Raw genomic sequence first — 26,758 nt, forward strand, 5'->3', positions numbered from 1 at the left:
CTTTGACACTGACACGTCATTGGGCCCTATATTAGGTAAGCCTACTACATCCCCCAATTTCTATAGCCTACAACAACAGTGGTGATGACTTCTTATCCTATTATTTGTCACTAAACATAATGCTATTTTCGTCCAAATATAACCTAATGGAGTCATAGCCTGCGCAGCCGCTAATGGGCGCTATGGATCTCCAGTGGATTCTGTTTTCACTAGTTACCACAGCCACAAAGTCAAAGATAGCTATATCACAGATAGAACAATGACGTACAAATGTGACGCGTCCGCTTAGCGTTTCACACACTACCAAATATGGTAGTGAGGGGAAGCTTTGGTAGTGAGTGGAAGCCCACTGGCCGGCAGTGGGAGAAGATGGAACGATATGGATTTTGGCCGACATTCTGCACATTTTCTCATCGATGAAACATTTAATCTCAATACAGTTTTCTGTTCCCAAAACTAGAATCTGTTATGAACAGAGTGGACTAAGTTTTGTAGACTTAACCCTTTCAAAGTTTTTTTTTTTTAATCGCGTTATTTAGGAGGAGCGCAAAGGCAAATTGAGTTATTGCACATGCGCACTTCACAGAGGAGGCGTTCCTAACAAAATATGCAGATATGGCTAGAACGCGCCAATAGGATCTCGCTAGCTCGTGTTTGGCTCTGCCCACCTCCTTGCTTGTTCTGCACACTATGACTAATTTGTTCACATTGGAAACGACAGGCTGTGGTCTATCTTGGTTTAGTTATGCAAATCTTTGGCTATATCGTAAAAATTCATTAAAACAAGAAATGTGCTTTTTGATCTTAATTTATGGTTAGGCATAAAGTTAGCAGTGTGGTAAATATTATTGTCAAAGTTAAGTTTAAAATCACATTTTAAGAAGATAAATTGTAGAAATAAACGGGGATTATGGCTGTGGTACGTTAACTAGTGACGGGCTGCAAAAAGCATAAAGATTGTCCCTCCCAAGCCCCAAGCCTTTTGAGATGCAATTTGATTATGAATAAATTGAATTCACTGAATATTTTGCTTTATTGGCTAATGCTGGAATGAATTTGACAAATTATGTCGCTAAAACATTCTGCTGCAGTCATTCATGCCCTCGCCCTTGTGAATTGCGCATGCTCATTGTGTCTCCTTCACTGTGCCCTATCTTTTCCAGGCAGATGCTTCATGCTAGTTGGTGGGAGAGGGCTAAAGTACGCTAGCTTTGACAGGGTGAAGGACGCTTCACAACATAAAATCGGTATGAACAATCTAGCTACTGTTGATATAGCACAATGGTTTATTGTTATAATGCTGTTTATTGCATGGAAGAATCATGGAAAATGCATGTCACTAACTAGCGCGTTTGTCCAAGGTTAGCCACTGCACCAACTAGCTAGCTAATGTTAGCTAACCCGCTACAAGGGGACTATTCCAATGTCCATCTGTTGAGTAATGTGGTTAGCTAGCAAGCTAACTTACTAGTTCTTAGCACTGGCTAGTCCCCTAGCAAATGTTACATAATGTTGTTTGGCAATGTCGTGCTGTCTAATACAAAGTAGAATTTTGTGTTAATTCAAGATATAAACTATTACATTACAATGATGGCTTAATATACGATTTTTTTTTCTTTTTTTTTTCTTCAAACAAATAGTGGGCGTGTACCATGGTTTTCGTGACAACTAGCCAAGGCTAGTTAGCGAGTCAACGTTAGCTACGACCTACATTGGGTGAGGCTAGCTAGCCAACTAATTACAATATTTATACAGTGAAGTTGTCTTAAACCTTTTATATAGCGTATAATTTGTTGTTTGGAATATCTTTACTTACCTTTTGGCTAGTTAGCTAATTTACTGATGAAGTCAAGCCATCCCAACGCAGATGTAGCTAGCTACCTAGCCTAGCCAGCGTTCCAACTAGGACAATTTGGCTAGCCTTGCTAAACACCACTCTCCAAACTGTCCCATCTGCTGTCCTTTGTCCGAAATGGACGGTGCACAATACATGTTAAGCCAGATATTAGGGCACAAAGATATTACTTTGTGCCCTATGACCCTCACCTTCAAGATATTCATCCAGCAAATCAGCTTTCAGCTAAAGTTAGCTGTCATCGCGTCCTCAATTTGAAAGATAATCAGGAGTGGATTAACCAGAGTCCCACTGTTAGGTAGTTGGCAGGATAATACAGTTTTACAATTTTATAGCGTTGAACATTAGCTAACTAACTAGCACAGTAAAACATTTTACATTATAAATACATTTAGTTATTACTAACCTGATAATTTTATAGAATAGAAGGCTTTGCGACATTTCAAGGTATCTCAAAATACACATGAATAGAAATATCTCCTGTAAAAATCAACTAGGTAGCCATCAACTAAATTGTGTAATGAATAATGTGGAAATTTAGCAAGTTGAGGAGACTAAGCTGCTTGGAGTAACCCTGGATTGTAAGCTGTCATGGTCAAAGCATGTTAACCAACAGTAGCTAAAATGGGGAAAGTCTGTCCATAATAAAGTGCTGCTCTGCCTTCTTAACAGCACTATTAACAAGGCAGGTCCTGTAGGGCTTAGTTTTGTCGCACATGGACTACTGTTCAGTCGTGTGGTCAGGTGCCACAAAGAGGGACCTCGGGTTACAATTGGCTCAGAACAGGGCAGCAAGGCTGGCCTTTAAATATACACAGAGAGCTCACATTAATGTCAATCTCTCATGGCTCAAAGTGGAGGAGAGATTGACTTCATCACTACATGTTTTTGTAAGAAGTGTTCACAAGCTGAATGCATGAGCTGTCTGTTTAAACTACTAGCACACAGCTCAGACACCCATGCATACCCCACAAGATATGCCAACAGAGATCTCTTCACAATCCCCAAATCCAGAACAGACTATGGGAGGCGCACAGTACTACATAGAGCTATGACTACATGGGGACTGTGAAGAGAACACACAGGTACAGACACACGCATACTCACACACACACACACACGCTAGTACATTAACTCTACACACGTACATTGTAATATTGTTGTATGGTGGTATCATACATTTTGTATTGTAGATATGTAGTGGTGTAGTAATGTTATATGATGTACTGTTTTATCTTTTGTTTTATGTATGATGTAAGTGCCTTAATGTGTTTGGACCCCAGGAAGAGTAGCAGCTAATGGGGATTCCTAATAAATTCTTAGTTTGGTTTTGTGATGCCTGCAAATATTGTTACAATATGTGTCTGTGCCCAGTCCTGTCAAGCCATAACAAGGATGTAGGTTTGCAAATACTGCAGCCTGTTCTGCAAGCTCCTGTTGTCCCCAGTCAAGAAAATACATACCACCTCTGACTTTTCCAAATCAGTCCTGAGGGAATCGTGTCGGCTGTTTGCAACATTCTAGAAAATCACATTCCACCGAACAACCACCTGATCTATGTGAACTGAGTCAAGTATTGCAGTAGGACACAGGCATGCATGTGTTGAATGTCCTGTCTTCTCTCCTCTCCAGGTGCAATGGCTGTTCCTCCTTCATATTCAGACCTGGGCAAGGCTGCCAAGGATATATTCAGCAAGGGCTATGGTGAGTTAATAGTACACATGTTTGCACACCTGAACAGTAAGGCTAAGGAGGAGAAGCCAAAATTCCACACAAAAAAAGACAGTCAGGGGAGTTGGCTAAAGCAGGAAAGAACAGATCAAGTTACTGTTTATAGCCTGGTCTTGCCAGAATTTGAAACGCCAAAGTAAACTGGGAATCAGCCAATGTGAGGTATACCATTTTTTAATTGCATTTGGCTGGCGAGGTTATGGGTTGTTAGAAAGCAAAGCAAACCATGATATGTGTAATTCAACGCATCATAAACCAATTGTCATTCGTACTTTCTCACAAGTCTTCGACTGTATCGCGGCCATATGTTTTATGACTCTACGAGTCTGCTCAGATGTACCATTAACTCATCAACCTCTTGTTTAATCATCCAGTCTTCGGCATTGTGAAGCTGGACCTGAAGACCAAGTCTCAGAGCGGAGTGGTGAGTCTTCTGTTACTGTCCTTTCCCCTTTACATTCCCCTCTCTCCCCTGTCCCACCTGCTCTGCCTCAGCTTCTCTTTCTAATTCTCTTTCTCTCACTCTCTCTCTAATCCTGTCTGGTTCTGTTATAACACAACCATTCTAACTGTCTGTAATTCTGAGCTCTAAGGTTCACAGGTTGCTAGGGGCTCTATGCTTCAGGATAGAGAGATATGACAGGCCTGGTGTGTGTGTAAGACTGTGGGGGTGGGGGGATGTCTATCTCCCTTCCTCCCTATCTGCCATCCTAACCCCTGCTCTGTCCCGCTGCCTCCTGGACTGCTCTCTATTGTAGATGGTAAGACTCTCTCCCACAGTGTACTGATGTCTATATGTATATACTGCATGATATGTGATATGTGCCGGGAGATGCAGACAGACTGTGTGTTTGTGTTTTTTGCATCCTCTTATGTCCAGCTGATGGTACTGTTGGTGGTCTGTTTGCATGTTCATCACTGTCCAGTGAATATTATACATATTTTTGTGTCCGTCCACATTTTAGGGCTGGCCCCTACAATTTGTTTTATTTATCTTTGGCGACCAAGAGTCATCTGTTCTTTTTATCAATCGATTGGTCTAAATAAATACAAAAATATTTTTCCATATATGTTTGAATAAAATCAACTATATGTAGGCTACTGAGCTTGTCTGATGCTTTAAGCACTGCGATTAAAGTCACACAAATGACTAAAGAGGGGGCCAGAGATCAATATAGCCTAACCAGATGGGGGGGAAAAAACTGTTCCCAACCCTCTTTCTCCCACTGCCTGCTGCTGCTGGCCTTCGCAGATTCTGCCATTACGCTCCTAACGTTGCCGGTAATAGGCTACACCAGCGGTCGGCAACCTTTTCCATTTGGAGTGCAAAGTTATCGTACCATTTCTACTAATCTGCGCACCAGTTATGCACATTTTTGTGGAACAGTTTCATTTAATTTATAATAAAGTATTCATATCTAAATCAATGTCATGTGGTTAATCAAAATTAAAATGATGCCATTGCCAATGTGTAAAAATAGCCTACATAAACCACCAAATAAAAACATTGCAGCCTGCAGGTAGAAAATATCCTGACGAAAATAAATATCCTATAAATCACGTTGGCTATGCAGTTCCAGACAGACGGACAGCTGTAGACTATCTTCGCAACGGATAAGAAGTAATCAGATAGGCCTATTTTATGACGTTTCCACCGGATCAGAGCATTACATTTTTTCCCCCTTTCATGCTGAGTCGTTATTGAAAGGGCGGGAGCTGGAAAGATTTTTCAAATAGGCTACGTTGAGGAACTATTGTCATTATCAATGGATGTAAAAACAGACTTTGTTTACTTGCTGTTTGAGGCGAAGAAAAATTACTTTGAGAGGCTACACAGTGATGGTGAATTTAAACAATCAGAAATAGTATCATATCCCCAAATGGGCACATTTATATGCCTACATTTGTGCGTAGGCCAGGTAGCCTAGGCCTACTTCTATGTGTAATCAGGTGCGTGTCCTTACTCAAGATTGACAGGAGCGCTCCAAACAAAAGACAATGAATACATTGATAACTCGTAAATGGAATGAAATAAACTTTTTTCTCACAAGTGTAGCCTAGGTTGTGCGCTCTGCAAACAACGTGTCCACTCCTACAATGACAACGGTAAGACTGTAATAATAACATATTGAATGCATTAACAGAAATTACCGTCACCAAACAAACATTGTAGATTAGAAATGATGGGAATTAACAGTAAATGTACTACTGGTGTGCTATCCCCACGGCTTCCGCAATGGATTAGTCCACTTAGACAGACGGGCATGAATCAGACAGGTGTCTTGTGTGCCATACATTTTTATAAATATATTTGCCACTGCTCAACTAAAGAAATCTCGTCCGACCAACAGCCTATCGACCAAACAATCGATCAGTCGACTGAATGGGGTCAGCCCTACCAAATTTAAATTGATTTCCCATCCATTTCTGTCCAGCTGGATTTACTGTTTGGCGTCAGTGATACGGTTTTCATCAATGTTGTTGTCCAGTTGTTTTCATTCTTGTCTCTTCAACTAATTACATTTAGTCTGTTTGTCATCCATTTCTTTATCAGGCTCCAATCACTGACTGTGCCACTCACTGCTTTGCTGCACCAATCTGCCAGAATTATCGATCTTTCCTCTCTCCCAGGGATCCAGTCATCCACCCTCCTTACCTTGCATCCCTCACTTTCTTGACCTTTATTTTCCTGGCGTACCTTTCTTTTCACCTGTAATCTGTTTTCGGTGTTTCTCCTCACATAGTGCATGATTCTTTCAGGGTGTCTAATGCAGTCAGCACAAAACGACAGTTTCAACAATCTGCTCTTCTAGAGTTCTCTTTCTCCTCTTCTCTCACTCACACACTAATTACTCATTCCCTCAGTCCTTTATAACTCTTTGACCCCAACTCTATCTCCTAACACACCATCTCTTGTCTCACACATTCTCCCACTCTCTTTTTCTCTCTCACCCTCTCACTCTTTATTTCACTCTCCCCCTCTTCTTCTCTCCCCCTCAGGAGTTCAACACATCAGGGTCCAGTAACACAGACACGGGGAAGGCAGCAGGTAACCTGGAGACCAAGTACAAGATGAAGGAGCTGGGCCTGAGCTTCAACCAGAAGTGGAACACAGACAACACCCTGGCTACAGAGGTCACTGTGGAGGACCAGCTGGCTCAGGGACTCAAGGTGGCCCTGGACACATCCTTCGTACCAAACACAGGGTGAGAGAGAGACATCAATCTGATATGTATGTATGTATGTACAGTCGTGGTCAAAAGTTTTGAGAATGACTCAAGTATTGGTCTTCACAAAGTTTGCTGCTTCAGTGTTTTTAGATATTTTTGTCAGATGTTACTATGGTATACTGAATTATAATTACAAGCATTCCATAAGTGTCAAAGGCTTTTATTGACAATTACATTGTTTATGCAAAGAGTCAATATTTGCAGTGTTGACCCTTCTTTTTCAAGACCTTTGCAATCCGCCCTGGCATGCTGTCAATTAACTTCTGGGCCACATCCTGACCGATGGCAGCCCATTCTTGCATAATCAATGCTTGGAGTTTGTCAGAATTTGGATTTTTGTTTGTCCACCCACCTCTTGAGGATTGACCACAAGTTCTCAATGGGATTAAGGTCTGGGGAGTTTCCTGGCCATGGACCCAACATTTCGATGTTTTGTTCCCCGAGCCACTTAGTTATCACTTTTGCCTTATGGCAAGGTGCTCATCATGCTGGAAAAGGCATTGTCCGTCACCAAACTGTTCTTGGATGGTTGGGAGAAGTTGTTCTCGGAGGATGTGTTGGTACCATTCTTTATTCATGTCTGTGTTCTTAGGCAAAATTGTGAGTGAGCCCACTCCCTTGGCTGAGAAGCAAACCCACACATGAATGGTCTGGCGCTTGCTGGACTTTCTTGCGCACCCTGAAGCCTTCTTCACAACAATTGAACCTCTCTCCTTGAAGTTCTTGATGATCCGATAAATGGTTGATTTAAGTGCAATCTTACTAGCAGTAATATCCTTGCCTGTGAAGCCTTTTTGTGCAAAGCAATGATGACGGCACGTGTTTCCTTGCAGGTAACCATGGTTAACAGAGGAAGAACAATGATTTCAAGCACCACCCTCCTTTTTAAAGCTTCCAGTCTGTTATTCTAACTCAATCAGCATGACAGAGTGATCTCCAGCCTTGTCCTCGTCAACACTCTCACCTGTGTTAACGAGAGAATCACTGACATGATGTCAGCTGGTCCTTTTGTGTCAGGGCTGAAATGCAGTGGAAATGGTTTTTGGGGATTAAGTTCCTTTTCATGGCAAAGAGGGACTTTACAATTAATTGCAATTCATCTGATCACTCTTCATAACATTCTAGAGTATATGCAAATTGCCATCATAAAAACTGAGGCAGCAGACTTTGAAAATTAATATATGTGTCATTCTCAAAACTTTTGATCACAACTGTACAGTACCAGTCAAAAGTTTGTTCAGAGTTTTTCTTTATTTTTACTATTTTCTACCTTGTAGAATAATAGTGAAGACAAACTATGAAATAACACATATGAAATCATGTAATTTAGTAACCAAAAAAGTGTTAAACAAATCAAAATATATTTTAAATGAGAGATACTTCAAAGTAGCCACCCTTTGCCTTGATGACAGCTTTGCATACTCTTGGCATTCTCTCAACCAGCTTCACGAGGTAGTTACCTGGAATGCATTTGAATTAACAGGTGTTCCTTGTTAAAAGTTAATTTGTGGAATTTCTTTCCTCCTTAATGCGTTTGAGCCAAATTATATTTTAGATGGTGTCAGCATATTATTTTCATTCATTTTGGAGTCTAATGTCATTTTAAAAAGTCACCAGAACTGAGCTTTTCAGTCCTTCTACATAAAATTATACCGGGGAGGACCCCAGACCCCTAAGTCGGGGGTTCTCAAACATTTTGGGTCAGGGGACCCTTTCAGTGATGGCAAATTCATCAGGGACCCCCTCATAATCAGAACACAACTCGAGTGAGATAAAAATAACATACAAAGAGTTTTAATATGACTTTGGCAGTGCATGGCCAGACGAACCAAGTCTTGGGGCCCTGGGAAGGAACATTTTAAAGGCCCATCTCTTGCCATCGGAGAGAATTTTGCAAATTTCCTTCAATTCTACACATTTTGTTATGAGGCAGAGCGATTCTTTGTTGCAGCTTTAAAGCTAAGAACTATTCAGTTGAAAAATGGATAATTGGTGGTTCTTCTGCAACGTGACCCAAATGAACTATCTTCCATTGTATGCATTATAACATTGGCTGAAATAGTACTCACACACACCTACTTAATGTTTCTAAATGATTTTTTTATTCAGACGATCCCCTATGGCTCCTAACTATGCTAATTTGTATGTGGGTTACATGGAGAAACAGTCCATTTTCAATCCTCTCAAAAAGGTTTTCTTGCCTAACATTATTATTTGGAAACAGTGCATTGATGATATTTTTGTTCTATGGAGGGGTGATTCAAAACAGCTCCAGGCATTCCATGCTTTTCTTAACTCTTGTTCTAAGCACCTGAGATATACTATGCAATCTGACACATGTCAAATCAGTTTCCTTGATCTTCTGATTTTGTGTGAGGATAATGTTCTTTACAGGAAACCTACTGATCGTAACAGTTTGTTGAGGGCTGATAGTTGTCACCCGCTTCCCTTGAAAAACAGTTTGCCCTACAGCCAATTCTGTCAAATCAAAATAATTTGCCATAAACAATCAGATTTCGACAGAAATATGGCTGAGACGCAAAGAAAATTCAAGGAGAGGGGGTACAAAAATGGTCAGATTAATACTGCCATTGAAACAAAACAAATCAAGATCTGATCTCTTTCAAGGACAGTCTCACAAAAAGAAGCATTCTTTCGTTCTAACTACACGCTATTCAAAGTGCTCTGAACAAATTAAGGGAATCGTTCACAAACATTGGCACATTCTAAGATCCGATGACAGTATTGGTAATGTGTTTTCGGACCCTCCCTTGGTTGTATTCTCGCTGGGCAGAAATCTCAGCGATCAATTGGTAAACTCTGATTTACCACCCCTAAATATCCCTGCACAACATCTATTTGCGCCTCTACCGGATGGAAACTACAAGTGTAATGGCTGCGCTCAATGCAATGGCACTTACAAATGTAGATCCTTCAAACACCCCCAAACAGGGAAACAGATCCCAATCAAAGGTGTTATTACGTGCTCCATAAAGGCAGTTATTTATCTTATAACTTGTCCTTGTGGTAAAAATTATGTGGATAAAACAAAGTGCGAATTAAAAGTGCGAATCTCGGCGCATCGTGGCACCATTAGGTGCAAAAACTCGATATACCCATTACCCAGTCGCTGCCCACTTTTTGGAAACGAAGCACTCTATTTCGTCCTTACGTTAAATCGGCATTGAACAGGTCACCCTCCCTAGGAGAGGGGGTGATCTCGATAACTTATTGTTAAAACGAGAGGCTGCCTGGATCTTAAATTTAAAGACCCTTGCTCCCTTCGGTCTCAACGTAGACTTTGATTTGAAGCCATTCGTGTGATTATTGTGATTTTGCTATTCATTGTAAATGTTGTTGGGCCTAGGTAGCCAAGTTGTATCTATGATCATATGCTATCTATTCATGTTTTTTGTATGTTCTGTTTAACTGTGAATTAACCAATGATATCAGGCCACACCCGGCCATGATTACAGACACCTGCGTGTGTCCTTTGACACTATATAAACTAGTGACCCGCAGATGAAGAGAGCTTGTCTGTCGAAACGTTGGTTATTAGGTTATTAAATTATTGCATCTGAGCTCCTAGAGTGTGCGGCTCTCCTTTTCTTTTTCAGGAGTACTGTGGATACCATATCCCTATGAGCCTCCCAGGCCCATGTTGCCCAGGGTTAAGAGCATACATTTTAGAATTACATTGTATTGTATTACACCCTTTTAACTTATTCCACGGATCCCTTGGCCAAAATTCGTTTAATCTGTTAGTAATTTTCAAATGTTAAAAAAATATACAGTATATATTGAGACCCCCTGCTGTTCCCCACTTTGAAAACCCCTGCCCTAAGGAGTGGACTGGAATTGGTCGACCTCGCAGTTTAATACATGTACAAAATGACCCTCTTTCCATAAAAGCATGATGGTCATGACGTTGTTACATGAAAGGGGAGGTTAACTAAAATATGACTTGACTAAAAGATATGAAAGGATTTATTTATTGAAGATGCTATTACCTTTCCTTTTTTAGAATATCAAGGATCCGATATGAAAGGATATTTGTTTGTCTAATTTGCCTGTCCTCTCTCTTCTCCATCTGTTCTCAGCAAGAAGAGTGGCAAGCTGAAGACTGGCTACAAGCGTGACTTCCTTAATGTGGGCTGTGACGTTGACTTCGAGGGTCCCATAATCCACGCAGCAGCCGTGGTGGGCTATGAGGGCTGGCTGGCCGGGTACCAGATGGCCTTCGATATGGCCAAGTCCAAACTGGCCCAGAACAACTTCGCCCTGGGATACAAGGCTGGAGACTTCCAGCTCCACACCAACGTGTGAGTATCTCAGTGTAGTGGATCATGGCTAGAAACACTGGTTTTGTTTTTAAGTGAGTCATCAGAAATGTGTTAGATGGTAAAGTTTGGTAACCGTGGCCTCCGTTGCCCTGTGTGTCTCTCATAGAAATATAATCCATAGAATGGCCTTGGAATTTGACTGTTTAACTCATGGGTAAACTCAAAATGGCTGCCAGTCCACCCATAATGCCACCATTGACCTGAATGGGGAGGCCTGTTCTATGGATGATCTTTTTCAGTAATAATGGTAAGGCGTAGGGAGGTATTCATTAATTTAGGATTGTTTCTTACTGTATCATGCCCTCTCTCATCCACCAGAAGATGTCTAGGAGTATGAACTAGGGGTTGATTTGGGCATGTCTGTAACTGTTCTCTCTCCTCTTTCAGTAATGATGGGACTGAGTTTGGAGGTTCTATCTACCAGAAGGTGGATGACCAGCTGGAGACGGCGATCACTCTGGCCTGGACGGCCGGCAGCAACAACACACGCTTCGGCATCGCAGCCAAATACGCTCTGGACAAAGACGCTTCCTTGTCTGTGAGTAACACACAGAAACACACTCTGTCTGTCTTAGTCTCAACCCAGGCTCTTGCTGAAGCCCCACCCCTAGCAGGGATGCATCCCTTTACAATTAATTTAGATTTACACACTAACACATGTTCAATGACTGTCTCTGTGTCTCTCCCCCTGCAGGCCAAAGTGAACAACGCCAGCCTGATTGGAGTCGGCTACACCCAGAGCCTCAGGCCAGGTGAGTAACAATCACAATAAACAAGATTGTGATCTAATGATTGATTGATTACATTTCATGATATCCTTGGAGCTAGGTCTCTGAGCACAACTGTCATTTTAGGTCTAGCTATATTGTTTTACATCTCCAGTAATATTCCTCTCCTCTCTGTGTAGGTGTGAAGGTGACTCTGTCAGCCCTGATCGATGGGAAGAACTTCAACACCGGCGGTCACAAGGTGGGCCTGGGCTTCGAGCTGGAGGCATAGAGTGGCGTGAACAAGACCCACCAACCAAGAGAAGAGCCCAGAACCAATCACCCCCCCCATTCCCAACCACACACACCCTACCACAGCCCTTATCCAAAACCATCATCATGTAGCCTCTCCATTCCCACCCCTCTCTCTCACACACCACAGTCCCTTTACACGCACACACACACATTGAGTGTTTTGGCAGTAGTAGTCAAACCTGTGGCCGCCATGTCCATCTTGAATAAAGTAGCTAAAATACATGAATGAATACATAGACTGAGAGAGACATTCTGTAATGTCATGGCCATTATATTCTAGTCTTTTGGTTTAGTTAGTTATCACTACTGGTCATCTAGTTTGAAATTGAGGGTTTCGGTGGATAAAGGCAGGCACTGGAGATGGATACCTCTCCTTTAACAGACGTTGTACAGAAACTGTGGCTAAGTTTTATCTTCTGACTGGTTACTGAAGTTGCACTATTTGTTATATTTCAGTAGGAGTTTGGTTGAGTACTCTTGGTAAATGTGTCGCTCATGTAAGCTTATATTCGTATATATTCCCCTTCGTATTTCATTGTAAGCATGTCTGAATGAATATCGGGTGTAGAACAGAAGGCTTAGTAAGGATGGAAGCATTTGAAGCCCAGTGTTCTCTTGGTTTAAAAATAATGCCGTCTGTTTCTTTTGTATTGGTTTGAGTATAAAACATTGTTTAGGTGTATTTTGGTTGTGCTGTGTTCAGTTGTGGACCATGGTGTCAGTTAAACCCAGTGTGATCATAGGATGTTTGTGAGTTTGGATGTGTACGACTTCAATTGTATGTTTTCATATCACGGATGTAAACCGTCAAGTTAGTTTTGGTCATAGGCCTGGTGGAAAGAGGCATTTTACAGCCAGAAGCAACTGGGTTGGAGTAAGACCAGTTCAGCCAATTTTTCTTTCAATTCCTGACTTGACCGAACTGAGATTTAATTGAGCCCAACTCTGAGAAGGAACCAACCATTTCACCACCACTACAGTCTGCTGTTACTGTAACTGCACTGAACAAGAAGGGAGTCTGCAGGAGAGTTGAAGGAAGATTCTACATTACACATACAGCGCTATAAAGGGAAGGACAAATTAGGAGTATTATCGGCTGAATGCAGTTCTACATGTCCCGAAACTCAAAACATTTCTTCCTGTCCTTGTCTTTGCTCTGAGGCCACTCATCTTTAGAGGACAGCTGGTAGGTGAAAACAATATGGTGGAATCTTCCAGTAGATTAGAAAATATTGCATTTCTACAGTGTTGCTTAAATCTATCTAGTCTTGTTAAGATCTGTGGTCACATGAAGAGGGATGTGGAGATAACGCCATTTGAGAGGATTTTCTGTTCGAATTTATGTTCAGGGGATTCCATTTAGTCTGTTCTAGAATGAGAATCTTGGCGCCATTCTAGAATGTTGTTGCTCATGCTGCTTTAGACCTACACCCCTTCCTGGCTGTCATTGGTCCCCTCGGGAGCCAATCGACAGTCCCTGTACATAGTATACATATTCTCCTACGAGTTTCAACACTCGTACGGTTAGACAACACTTGAAGGGAGGCTGTTGTGTAGGCTCGGTCCCTCCTTTACCAAGTCATAAACCATGAATCCATTTATCTTTGTTTTCTTTCCATTTGTGTCATAATTATGAATCTTTTTGATTTTGTGTGTTCGGACACAGAACCTCATTGTTTTCCAACCTCAAGTAATGGAATTCTGATTAAAAAGAACTTGTCTTGATGATGTGGTGTCCTTTTGTTTCTCAGTTATTTTGAGAATATGTTCATGGTCCATTAACACTGAAGTGAGAATAGTAGTGATAGGGTGTTGAGATTATAGATATCCATGTGATGAATAGGGGCAGAGTGTTTCTGAGATTGTACCATACCAGCCTGCTTATTCCATTGAATTCCAGTATTTGGTTCAGTTGGAATAATTTTCATATGTATTTCTAATTTCAAATTATTTCTGGGGGTTTCAGAACAAGCTGCTTAAGCATTATGCCCCAAACCCCTTGGTCACTGTCAACCAGAAAGATTAATAATTTAGAAAGCATTATACAGTTTAATCAAAACAGTATATTTGTCAACAAAATACTTCAAATACTGCATCACATTTCCCTGTGCTGCTCCTGGCCCTGCAGTTATCATTGACACAGCCAGACTCATTTGGTCCAATTACTAACGTCTTCCTCTATTGCAGTGGTATTCAACTCTTACACTACCAGGTCTGGAGCTTGCTTGTTTTCTGTTTTACCTGATAATTAATTTCACACACCTGTTGTCTCATTTCTAAATCAGTCCCTGATTAGAAGGGAACAATGAAAAAATGCAGTGGAACTGGCTTCGAGGTCCAGAGTTGAGTTTGAAGGCTCTATTGGGAATGGGTCTGTGTATTACTGTATAACAGCATTGTGGGAGAATGAGCAGTGGTGCTTCACCATTACCACAACTCCTGATTTTGACTCCACTCTGCAGATGTGCAGGCTAGGATATTAGCCCTACCTAGCCTGTTCTTTTTCATACCTAAATGGTAATTATCTATTCATCTAGTAACCAAGGGGCTCGTTCAGGATGGTGCTAAGTTACAGAACGTAGAAAATACTATTATCTGACATGATTAGCCTTCAACGTAGAGATACTCCTCATTCTCAGACATACGACAAAGTTTTTCCCCAATGGTGGGTTCTGGCTAGTAATGTTGGCTTTGTTTACTTGATGGATCACAAGAAACACAAAAAGGCTCCAAAAGGCTATGGGCCAAAACAGTTTTTGGAACCGCCAGACACTGTTCAGAAGTATCTTTACTCAGGACACGTGTTTCTCTGTCCCTGTCTTCTGTAATCTCAACATCCCTCTGTAGGTCTCTCACAGCAGGTTGACCTTCGCCACCACCTGTTTACAGCCTGTCCGGGCATAAACCCGGCCCCCTACCACGGGGTAGTACTCTATCTCCCCCGCCAGCCTCTCAATGTTGGTATGGTCCGGGTAGAATCCCTCCCTCGTCATCTCATCCAGGAAGCACTCCGTCACGTGACCTTTCTCCAGCAGGGTCAGAGGTAGGAGTTCAGCATCTGCCCACAGTGGGTGGAGCTTCTCCAGAGTTTTCTGCAACAACGGAGTCAGCTCCTTGACGAGGTTGCCGTGGTACCCAGACACCCTCATCATGGAGTCGCTGGATGAGTTGTGCAGCAGGTGCATAGTGATGTGGTTGTGTCCTTGGTTGCTAAGGAACAGGTAGACTGCGTTCAGGTATTCGTTGGAGCGTTTTGATTGCACCAGATCCCTCAGCGCATCAAGCAGCTCTGGGTGAAGGTGCTCTGCTTCGTCAAATATGAATACCGGAATTTTCTCCTCCTCCTCTGCTCTCAGCACTGTCTCCGACACTAAGATCGTCAGAGCTCGGGCGCAGCGCCAGGCCTCATCCTCCAGGGGGCAGTGGTGCAACACAAAGTACTGGAGAACCAGGGGCTCCCCCACCACCGAGCGGAAGTGCCCAGCCAGGAGTCTCCCTATGTGGCTCTTCCCCACGCCGCTGGGCCCATGTAAGGAGAGGACCAGGGGTTTATTGTGGACGTAAGTAGAGAGGTAGTCTCTGAGCTGGGCTAAAAGAGCCTCCATCGCCCCCTGCTGGCCAAACACCTCCCTACATAGAGTCTTCTCTAATCCCTCCAGGTCATACTTCAGGACGTGGTCATCAAGGTTTTCTATGGCATTATACACCTGGAGGGAGGGAGAAAGTACAGAATAAGACATAAACACAGACAAAGAGGATGACAAAGATGAAGATGAACCTCACACACATACACACATTCACTTATTACCTGGAGGAAGAGGATGGTGCAGAGGAGGAAGAGGCAGTTTTTTGCTCGGCTGTGTTCCTGTACGACGGGGGCCCTGCACCCCCCTCCACTGGGGAACATAACCCGCCGCGACCTCTTCATCTTCTTCTTTTGGAGGAGCGAGGGGGCGGTCTTGGTGGAGCTGGAGGGGGTCAACCCCTCAAAGGTGAAGATTTTGGGGCTGGTGCGAACAGGGGCCCCAGTGAGGAGACCAGCCCTTACCACTGGCCCTCCTCCACCCAGCCCGGCTAACTCCAGCCGTCGTTTCTTCATGGTCTGGTATTTCTGTCTAATGCGAACCACAGCACGTAGAGAGGATGAGAACTGGCAGAAACTCTGAGCGCCTGTCCACGACCCCCTCGTTTCACTCTCTCCTTCGCTTTCTCCTTCTTTCTCTTCGCCCATCTCTCCGTCTGTCTGGGACCCCGACAGTCTTTCATAAACATCTTGGTCGCCCATCTGAGAAAGAGAGAGAGAGAGAGAGAGAGGGGCTTTAATCATTCAATTACAGTCGCAGTGAATTATGATCTATTTTCGGAAAAGATACTTAACCAAGAAGGAATGCCAACTATTGAAGAATGTACTTGTAGATTATTTGTTAAGATGCATTAAATATGCTATATGTGAATGCTAATGTATAGGTTATGGTGTTAGATTCACTATAGTTGTAAAGTTATATTGAAAAACCCAGAGGGTTACAGCTTGGCCACTGAAACTGAATTCCTTCTTAAACGTTCCTCTTTCTTAACTAACTTGCCTGTCACTGAACAAATAGAATGGTAAAAAATATCCAATATTACACATGCTTATACAGTTGAAGTCGGAAGTTTACATACACTTAGGTTGGAGTCATTAAAACTAGTTTTTCAACCACTCCACAAATTTCTTGTTAACAAACTATAGTTTTGGCAAGTGTGCATGACACAAGTAATTTTTCCAACAATTGTTTACAGACAGATTATTTCACTTATAGTTCACTGTATCACAATTCCAGTGGGTCAGAAGTTTACATACACTAAATTGACGGTGCCTTTAAACAGCTTGGAAAATTCCGGAAAATGATGTAATGGCTTTAGAAGCTTCTGATAGGCTAATTTACATAATTTGAGTCAATTGGAGCTGTATCTGTGGATGTATTTCAAGGCCTACCATCAAACAGTGCCTCTTTGCTTGACATCATGGGAAAATCAAAAGAAATCAGCCAAGACCTCAGAAAAAAAATTGTAGACCTCCACAAGTCTGATTCATCCTTGGGAGCAATTTCCAAACGCCTGAAGGTACCACGTTCATCTGTACAAACAATAGTACGCAAGTATAAATACCATGGGACCACGCAGCCGTCATACCACTCAGGAAGGTTCTGTCTCCTAGAGATGAATGTACTTTAGTGCGAAAAGTGCAAATCAATCCCAGAACAACAGCAAAGGACCTTGTGAAGATGCTGGAGGAAACAGGTACAAAAGTATCTATATCCACAGTAAAACGAGTCCTATATATCGACATAACCTGAAAGGCCGCTCAGCAAGGAAGAAGCCACTGCTCCAAAACCGCCATATTAAAGCCAGACTACGGTTTGCAACTGCACATGGGGACAAAAATTGTACTTTTTGGAGAAATGTCCTCTGGTCTGATGAAATAAAAATATAACTTTTTGCCCATAATGACCATTGTTATGTTTGGAGGAAAAAGGGGATGGCTTGCAAGCCGAAGAACACCATCCCAACCGTGAAGCACGGGGGTGGCAGCATCATGCTGTGGGGTTGCTTTGCTGCAGGAGGGACTGGTGTACTTCACAAAATAGATGGCATCATGAGGAAGGAAAATGATGTGGATATATTGAAGCAACATCTCAAGACATCAGTCAGGAAGTTAAAGCTTGGTCGCAAATGGGTCTTCCAAATGGACAATGACCCCAAGCATACTTCCAAAGTTGTGGCAAAATGGCTTAAGGACAACAAAGTCAAGGTATTGGAGTGGCCATCACAAGGCCCTGACCTCAATCCTATAGAAAATGTGTGGGCAGAACTGAAAAAGTGTGTGCGAGCAAGGAGGCCTACAAACCTGACTCAGTTATACCAGCTCTGTCAGGAGGAATGAGGCAAAATTCACCCAACTTATTGTGGGAAGCTTGTGGAAGGCTACCTGAAATGTTTGACCCAAGTAAAACAATTTAAAGGCAATGCTACCAAATACTAATTGAGTGTATGTAAACTTCTGACCCACTGGGAATGTGATGAAAGAAATTAAAGCTGAAATAAATCATTCTCTCTACTATTATTCTGACATTTCACATTCTTAAAATAAAGTGGTGATTAAATGTCAGGAATTGTGAAAATTTGAGTTTAAATGTATTTGGCTAAGGTGTATGTAAACTTCCGACTTCAACTGTATATGTCAGTATCCACTGTCTCAGTAAATTACCTGGGTATGTAATTGTGTAAATAACGCCACGGTAGTGGGTTCGATCCCCGGGACCACCCATACACAAAAAAAAAAATTATGCACGCATGACTGTAAGTCGCTTTCGATAAAAGCATCTGCTAAATGGCTTATAAATATAAAAAAATATCCTTGTTGAGATATTGCAACTCGTGGATTAGGGGAGGGAATGGCCGGCAGGGGATGTAGCTCAGTTGGTAGAGCATGGCGTTTGCAACGCCAGGGTTGTGGGTTCGATAAAATAATGTATGCACTAACTGTAAGTCGCTCTGGATAAGAGCGTCTGCTAAATGACTAAAATGTAAAATGTAAATGTGGATATTGTGTAATCCTTTCAGGCCGTATATTGATGTGCAAACAGTCGTATCTGACTGATGTCAAACTTGGTGTGTAGTGCTACCCTCAGCCATGTCCTGTTGTCAGATATATAGTCAGATATGAGAGGTAGCAGACTGTGAGAACTCAGTTTACGTAACGTGTGAATCAATACATTAACATTAATCTACAAAGGTATCAGAGCATTTTTTTCCGCTGATTGACAGATAAATATTACGGGAATAGAAGTGAAGCTGTTGATCATATCTTGAGGCAAGAGTTCTGAGGCTATGAACAGTTGATGTTGAGATGTGTCTGCTACTTGAACTCTGTGAAGCATTTATTTGGGCTGCAATCTGAGGTGCAGTTAACGCTAATGAATTTATCCTCTGCAGCAGAGGTAACTCTGGGTCTTCCTGTGGCGGTCCTCATGAGAGCTAGTTTCATCATAGCGCTTGATGGTTTTTGTGACTGCACTTGAAGAAACGTATTGACATTTTCCAGATTGACTTACCTTCATGTCTTAATGTAATGATGGACTGTTGTTTCTCTTTGCTTATTTGAGCTGATCTTGCCATAATATGGACTTGGTCTTTTACCAAATAGGGCTATCTTCTGTATACCACCCCTACCTTGTCACAACACAACTGATTGGCTCAAACACAATAAGAAGGAAAGAAATTCTACAAATTAACTTTTAACAAGGCACACCTGTTAATTTAAATGCATTCCAGGTGACTACCTCATGAAGCTGGTTGAGAGATTCCCAAGAGTGTACAAAGCTGTCATCGAGGCAAAGGGTGGCTACTTTGAAGAATCTCAAATCTCAAATATATTTATAATAATATAATATAATATAACACTTTTTTGGTTACTACATGATTCCATGTGTTCTTTCATAGTTTTAATGTCTTCACAATTATTCTAAAATGTAGAAAATAGTCAAAAATAAAGAAAACCCCTTGAATGAGTTGGCTAGCTAGCAAGCAAGGGATAAGAACATAGCCAGCCAGTATGGCAATGGAACATGATGGAACGAATGACTGGGTTGTGTCCATAGATACAGAACTCCTGAGTGGCGCAGTGGTCTAAGGCACTGCATCGCAGTGCTAACTGTGCCACTAGAGATCCTGGTTCAAATCCAGGCTCTGTCGCAGCCGGCCGCGACCGGGAGACTCATGGGCGGCACACAATTGGCCCAGCGTCGTCCAGGGTAGGGGAGGGAATGGCCGGCAGGGATGTAGCTCAGTTGATAGAGCATGGCGTTTGCAACGCCAGGGTTGTAGGTTTGATTCCCACGGGGGGCCAGTATAAAATAAAAAAATGTATTCACTAACTGTAAGTCGCTCTGGATAAGAGCGTCTGCTAAATGACTAAAATGTAAAAAGACTGAACCACTGGGTTGCGTGTCTGGCAACCGAACTGATAGAACGAACGACCAGTCGGCTTGGGTAGCAACCCTAGATTTGTGTCAGGACTATATCTTGTGGAAGGATGAAATAGTATGAATAAATTCATGAAAATAACGTTAATGAAAATATGTCAACCATTAGTTTAACATGTTGGTAACCTGTTGTATAAAAGTGATAATGCCCTCTAAGCCAGCGTTTGGAGGATATATTGGCACAGTCTGCAGGTCCTCGACTTCGTCTCGAGCCTAACAACACCAATATATCCTCTAAACACCGGCTTTGAGGGCATTATCATGTTTCCCTGTTTGACCGCTAGGTTTTATGGGTATTATGACACCTCCACTGTGGGGCTCTATATCAAACAGATACACAGAGTGTACAAAACATTAGGAACACCTGCTCCTCTTTCCGTGACATAGACTGACCAGGTGAATCCAGGTGAAAGTTATGATCCCCTATTGACGTCACTTGTTAAATCCACTTCAATTAGTGTAGATGAAGGGGAGGAGACATGTTAAAGAAGGATTTGTAAGCCTTGAGACAATTGAGACATGGATTGTGTATGTGTGCCATTCAGAGGGTGAATGAGCAAGACAAAAGATTGAAGTGCCTTTGAACGGGGTATTGTAGTAGGTGCCAGGCGCACCGGTTTGAGTGTGTAAAGAACTATAATGCTGCTGGGTTTTTCACGCTCAACAGTTTCCCATGTGTATCAAGAATGGTTCACCACCCGAAGGACATCCAGCCAACTTGACACAACCGTGGGAAGCATCGGAGTCAACATGGGCCAGCATCCCTGTGGAATGCTTTTGACACCTTGTAGAGTCCATACCCTGACGAATTGAGGCTGTTCTGAGTGTTCCTAATGAATAAGTGTTTCTAATATTTTGTACACTCAGTGTATATAATGTTAAAGACAGGGCTGAGTCATGTTCAGAAAATAGCTCTGACAACTCTGTGTTCCCATTCATACTGTATGTGATGTAACTCAGTTACCACTGATGAAACAGCCTTACACATGAAACATTTACAGAAATATTGATTATCATCTTTGCAGTTTATATTGTAAATAGTGTTAACTCAGTTGTTTGACTCAATACATTAACGTTAATCTACGAAGGTATCAGAGCATTTTCTCTGCTGAATGACAGATAAAGATTACAGGAATACAAGTGAACCTGTTATTCCTTGTGAAATGTTTTTTATAAAAAATGTGTGCTGCTCATGGGTGTGTGTGTGTGTGTGTGTGTGTGTGTGTGTGTGTGTGTGTGTGTGTGTGTGTGTGTGTGTGTGTGTGTGTGTGTGTGAGTGCGTGCGTGTGCTGGCACCAACTCTCTTCTCCCTCTTCCTTGCAGCACTCAGGAATCACTGTACAATACAGAACAGATGGAAACCTCTTCAATCTTTCCAGCCTCCACGCAAAAACCAAAGTGAGAACTGGAACAGTCAAAGACCTCCAATACGAGGTCATTATTGCCCGCTCCAAAGCAGAACAGGTTCTCTGAAGCATACAAGAGTCTGGGACTCTTGTATGAACATAAATAAAACAAAGGTGCTCCACCAGCCTGCCCCAGGACAACCATCAAATCCAACAGTAACCTATGTTGGTTGTGAACCACTTGACAACGTGGAACACTTTGCCTACCTCAGCAGCCATCCTCTAGTAAACCCTGTGAAGCGGTAGCCTTATCAGTCGACACCCACCGGGGCACAATAGTCAGCCATGGATGTCAGTTTCGTGTTTTCACCTCTAATGGTTCAGATCAGGATTTGGGGAGGGTAAGCTGATCATAGATCTGTGCCTATTGCTTAAGGGCAACCTCTCTACCCACAGCCACATACAGCTAGAGCTAACTATTGTATCAGGTCTCTCCAACTAAAGAGTGTAAAGCAAACAAGAGAACCCATAAACCCATAAACCTAGCTAAACCTAACACCACTGTACTTATCTTGGCACAAGTCTCACCCACCGACCTTGTGCAGGCATGCAGAGCTCAGAAACAGAGGAATTACCCACATAAAACACGCCACAGGATGTGGACCAAAGATAAATAAAACCATTACAAGAGAGTGAATGTTGAAAGTAACTGTTTTCTGCCACCAAGCATGTCCAGGTAGTCTGACTAGCTAGTTTACAATGGCACTGCTGCCAGGAAACTTTACTTTCAGTGTCAATGTCAGCCATTCTCTGCCCAAGTACAATAGGATTAGACTACACCTTAATGTGTCCAGGAGCCAGGGTTGGGTAGGTTACTTTCTAAATGTAATCCGTTACAGTTACTAGTTACCTGTCCAAAATTGTAATCATTAACGTAACATTTGGATTACCCAAACTCAGTCATGTAATCTGATTACTTTCCCTTTAAGAGGTATATAGAAGAAAATAAAAATGATCCATCAAACGCATTTGGTGTGTCATAGTGGTCACTGACTTGTGGTCATACTCACTCAGTTGGAACAAACTAAACTTGCACCCTTTTTCAATACTGAATTGAATGTCATGAGAAAACAGAAAGGTGTCATAATGTATTTTTTTGCAAACATCCTTTCTGAGTTTTAATGTAATCCAAGAAGTAATCATCTAGTTTTTCAAAAGTATCTAATCTGATGACAACATTTTTGCTGGTAACGTAACTGATTATAGTTTTTAAAAAATCGGATTACATGTACATGTAGTCAGTTGCTCCCCAACCCTGCCTGCAGCCAGGTGAGGTGATACAATTGCATTTTATCAATTAGATTTGCTCCCCTCCTGCGTCCTCTCTCCTCCGTCCTCTCTTGCCTCCTTTTGAAAAAGTTTGAAGTTAATCAAGGAGAGTCGGTGAGGAGAGTGAACGTGGATGCACTTCCTTCTCTACATTTGCACATTATTAGGCAAATGACGTTTACAGGGTGGATCCCAAAATCAATGTGCAAAGTGCTCAAAATTAATGAAGTTAGTTGTGCAAAACATTTTATAGATAAAACAATAAGTAGCATATTGTTTTTAAACATGTGCATGTTTCTTTCCTCTGACAAAACAAAAGTTGATTCAAAGGGGGTATGGCAGATTTCAAAAAGTAGTAGGATACACATGAGTATCCTCAATGAAAGGTGGCTATTAAGTAGGGGAGGACACTATTCAGTTTGTCTACTAACGAATTGACACACTCCAAGACCACTTGAACTCTTATTGGTTTCTGGGTCATGGAGGAGAGAGGACGGAGGACGGTCTTTTACCCAAAAGAGAATCTCCCCATCTTAACCCCCTCCTTCACGAGCATGGTCTCATAGACGAGAAGTAACATAGTAAATGTAAATCCGGGACACTCAAATTAGAATGGTATGGTTACATAAGACTACTTAATGGTAACATTAGCATTAGCCACCTAGCCACCTAGCCACCTAGCTAACGCTAGCAACAACTAATTGGAATTCGTAACATATCATACGTATTTCAAATTCGTAACATATTGTACAATTTGCAACTTGTAACATAACGCGAACGTCTAGCAACCCAAAGGTTGCGTGTTTGAATCTCATCATGGACAGCTTTAGCATTTTAGCTAATTAACAACTTTGCAACTACTTACTACTTTTTAGCTACTTTGCAACTACTTAGCATGTTAGCTAACCCTAACCTTAACCCTAACCTGAATCCCTAGCCTAGCTAATGTTAACAACCTAGCTAACGTTAGCGTTAGCCACCCAGCCACCTAGCTAACATTAGCAACAACAAATTGGAATTCGTAAAACAAATCATATGTATTGAAAATTCGTAACATAATGTAGAAATTGCAATTCATAACATATCATTCTTATTTGTAATTCGTAACATATCATACAAAATGGATGATGGACATCAACAAATTAATACATACACAGCAAATTCTCCAGTGTTAAATCAACACTGAGAGAGTGTCGAACTTAACACTGGTCCAGTGTCTATACGGGTCCACACTTTTCAGTGTTAAATTAACACACTGCATAGATTAAACCTTACTTGCATGTTTCTAGGAGTGCCTTGCCTTTCGAGTGAATTGTAGAGTTACCACCCATGACTGTATTTGTTAGTGACAGGGACATGGTTGTTGCATTCATCTATTTTCAGTCCTGTGGCTTTCACCAAGTGAGATCCGTAGCAAATATGTTATCATTAACATTTAATTATTTAACACAATATAACACGTATTTCATGATACAGTGGCCTGAAACTCATGGTTTACATTTTAGTCATTTAGCAGACGCTCTTATCCAGAGTGACTTACAGTTAGTGCACACATTCTTTTTTTCATACTGGCCCCCTGTGGGAATCGAACCCACAACCCTGACATTGAAAACGCCATGCTCTACATCCCTGCCGGCCATTCCCTCCCCTACCCTGGACGACGCTGGGACAATTGTGCACCGCCCCATGTGTCTCCCGGTCGCGGCCGGCAACAACAGAGCCTGGATTCGAACCAGGATCTCTCGATGCAGTGCCTTAGACCACTGCGCCACCCGGGAGGCTAGTTTACAGGCCACATCAGGCCTGCATGTATTCTACACATTTTGTTATGGGGCGGAGAGAATATTTAGCAATTTTAAAACTCATTTCATGCAATTCTACTAATTTTGCCATGGGACGGAGAGAATAATTAGCCATTTTACAGCTAATTTCCTTCAATTCTACACATTTTGCCATAAGGTTGAGAGAAATGTTTGCAATTGGTAATTCAACCATAATTACTACAAGTTTAGATAGCTGGCCACTAGACTAAAATGTTAGTTGTCAGTGAATGACATAAGAGAAAAACTGCTACACAAATGCTCAACAGGAAAACATTGGGGAAATTGATCCACGGGCCGCCAGTTGCTCATCCCTGACCTAAAGCGTCTAAACTGAAATAGCCTTTTCAATAATGGGTGCAATAAGTCCAAGTAACAGATTGGAGTAGTTTAGAAAAAGCTATGTTTAGAAAAATCTATGTTATGTATATTTGAGTAGCATAACATTCATTCATCAATTAATGTACATGCAAAAACGTACATATTGAAACAAACTATTCCAAAAATTGACTTGCAATAGAGCATGCTGGGAAATATGATAATGATGGGCGTGGTTTATGTTTAGCACTGGTTATTAACACCAACACTGATGTTATTTTACACCAATGAGTGTTAATTTAACACTTACAGAGTTAATTTGACACCTGAATCAACACTAGAAATGTTACAGGTGAAAATCAACACTAGGTAACACTGGCCAATTTGCTGCGTACCAGCAAATCGGTCTCCCTCCGTTTAGTATGATATATTATAACATATCATACTAAATGGAGGGAGACAGATTTACTTTTACCATGTTACCTCTACCCCTGAGTTCAGGTTGCCTTCACATGTACAGGTAGTGGCCTGAGAGGTGATGGCTGCATTCCACACATTCTACAGCAGGGCTCTCCAACCCTGTTCCTGGAGCGCTGCCCTCCTATAGGTTTTCACTCCACCGTTGTAACTAACCTGATTCAGTTTATCAACCAGCTAATTATTAGAATCAGGTGTGCTAGATTAGGGTTGGAGTGAAAATCTACAGGAGGTAGCTCTCCAGGAACAGGGTTGGAGAGCCCTGTTCTAGAGCCTTTCCGGGAGTCTGCATTCCAGAAGCTTTCTGTCCCTCTCTCAGACCCTCGCTGCTCTCTGCTGACTACATTTCCTTCCTTGTTCACACACACACACACACACACACACACACACACACACACACACACACACACACACACACACACACACACACACACTGAACTAGAGTGTAGCAGAAATGTTCCTCTGTGTCTTGTGTAACATATAGGTTTTCTTGTGTAAAGCAGAAACCAGAAGTTTGTGGCTTGTTTTTTTGTATGAATCTAAAACACACTAGATCTCACTTCACATAACCTGTTTCCATTGCTGCACATAGATTTTCAAGTTCTGGTTCTGTGTTTTCCGTGAAAGCTTTTCTAGAAAAAGGAGAGAAAAGGAGAGAAAATGAGAGAAAAGGAGAAAGAGAGAGAGAGAAAAGGAGAGAGAGAGAGAAAAGGAAAGAGAGAGAGAGAGAGAGAGAGAGCGAGAGAGAGAGTAAAGCTGGCCAGAGGCCTAGAGACACAGCTGCAAATACCTCACCCAGAAAACTGTGTAAGCAAGGAAGGTGAGAAAGACGAGAGGGAAGAGAAGGAGAATAGAATGCAGAAAGAGAAATTCCGGAAAACCAGTCTGCTTACCTTGAAATTATAGGTAATAGCAAGCCTCCTATAGACTGAGTTCTTAACTAGGCTCGCTCCATGAGGTTTGTGGGGAGAGAACAGTAAACTCCTTCTGTGGACTGGATAGTGAGCTGGTTTCAGAGCAACTACAACTGCCATACAACCCTTCCTATCTCTCCATCTCACCCTCCCCATTCCTGCTTCTGTCCTCTGCAGACTCCTCCTCTTCCTTCCTCTTTTTCTCTCTTTCTCTCTCTCTCACTCTCTCTCACTCTCCTTTACTCCCAGCCTTCAGTCATGGATAACTTTGTTTAGTTTAATCCGTTTACTTTGTTAGAGGTCCTCTGCTGGGTGATGTGATAAATGTTTGCATATTTTATGTAATTTG

General features: G+C 42.0%; 2 protein-coding genes across 4 annotated transcripts; one reads left to right on the forward strand and one right to left on the reverse strand.

Annotated features, from left to right (window-relative positions):
• The first annotated feature begins 1,160 nt into the window (after nucleotides 1–1,160).
• LOC121582231 (voltage-dependent anion-selective channel protein 2-like) lies at nucleotides 1,161–13,906 on the forward strand. 3 transcript variants are annotated; one of them, XM_041897905.1, is made up of 10 exons: nucleotides 1,161–1,247; nucleotides 1,641–1,716; nucleotides 3,488–3,559; nucleotides 3,961–4,010; nucleotides 4,345–4,347; nucleotides 6,587–6,792; nucleotides 10,917–11,138; nucleotides 11,547–11,697; nucleotides 11,854–11,911; nucleotides 12,067–13,906. In XM_041897905.1, exons 3-10 carry the CDS (start codon nucleotides 3,493–3,495, stop codon nucleotides 12,156–12,158), a joined length of 849 nt encoding a protein of 282 aa, XP_041753839.1. In that variant the 5' UTR covers nucleotides 1,161–1,247; nucleotides 1,641–1,716; nucleotides 3,488–3,492; the 3' UTR covers nucleotides 12,159–13,906. The 3 variants fall into 3 exon arrangements, with proteins under 3 accessions (XP_041753839.1, XP_041753837.1, XP_041753838.1); XM_041897903.1 differs by lacking the exon at nucleotides 1,641–1,716 and having other exon boundaries at nucleotides 1,164–1,247; XM_041897904.1 differs by lacking the exons at nucleotides 1,641–1,716; nucleotides 4,345–4,347 and having other exon boundaries at nucleotides 1,164–1,247.
• Nucleotides 13,907–14,212: 306 nt separating this feature from the next.
• On the reverse strand, nucleotides 14,213–26,544 carry LOC121583247 (torsin-4A). Its single transcript, XM_041899435.2, has 3 exons — nucleotides 26,389–26,544; nucleotides 15,990–16,466; nucleotides 14,213–15,888 (listed from the first exon to the last, which is right to left on the reverse strand). Exons 1-3 carry the CDS (start codon nucleotides 26,527–26,529, stop codon nucleotides 15,034–15,036), a joined length of 1,473 nt encoding a protein of 490 aa, XP_041755369.1. The 5' UTR covers nucleotides 26,530–26,544; the 3' UTR covers nucleotides 14,213–15,033.
• Between the last annotated feature and the right edge of the window lie 214 nt (nucleotides 26,545–26,758).

The sequence above is a fragment of the Coregonus clupeaformis genome, chromosome 15 (assembly GCF_020615455.1).
Source record: "Coregonus clupeaformis isolate EN_2021a chromosome 15, ASM2061545v1, whole genome shotgun sequence".
NCBI lineage: Eukaryota > Metazoa > Chordata > Actinopteri > Salmoniformes > Salmonidae > Coregonus > Coregonus clupeaformis.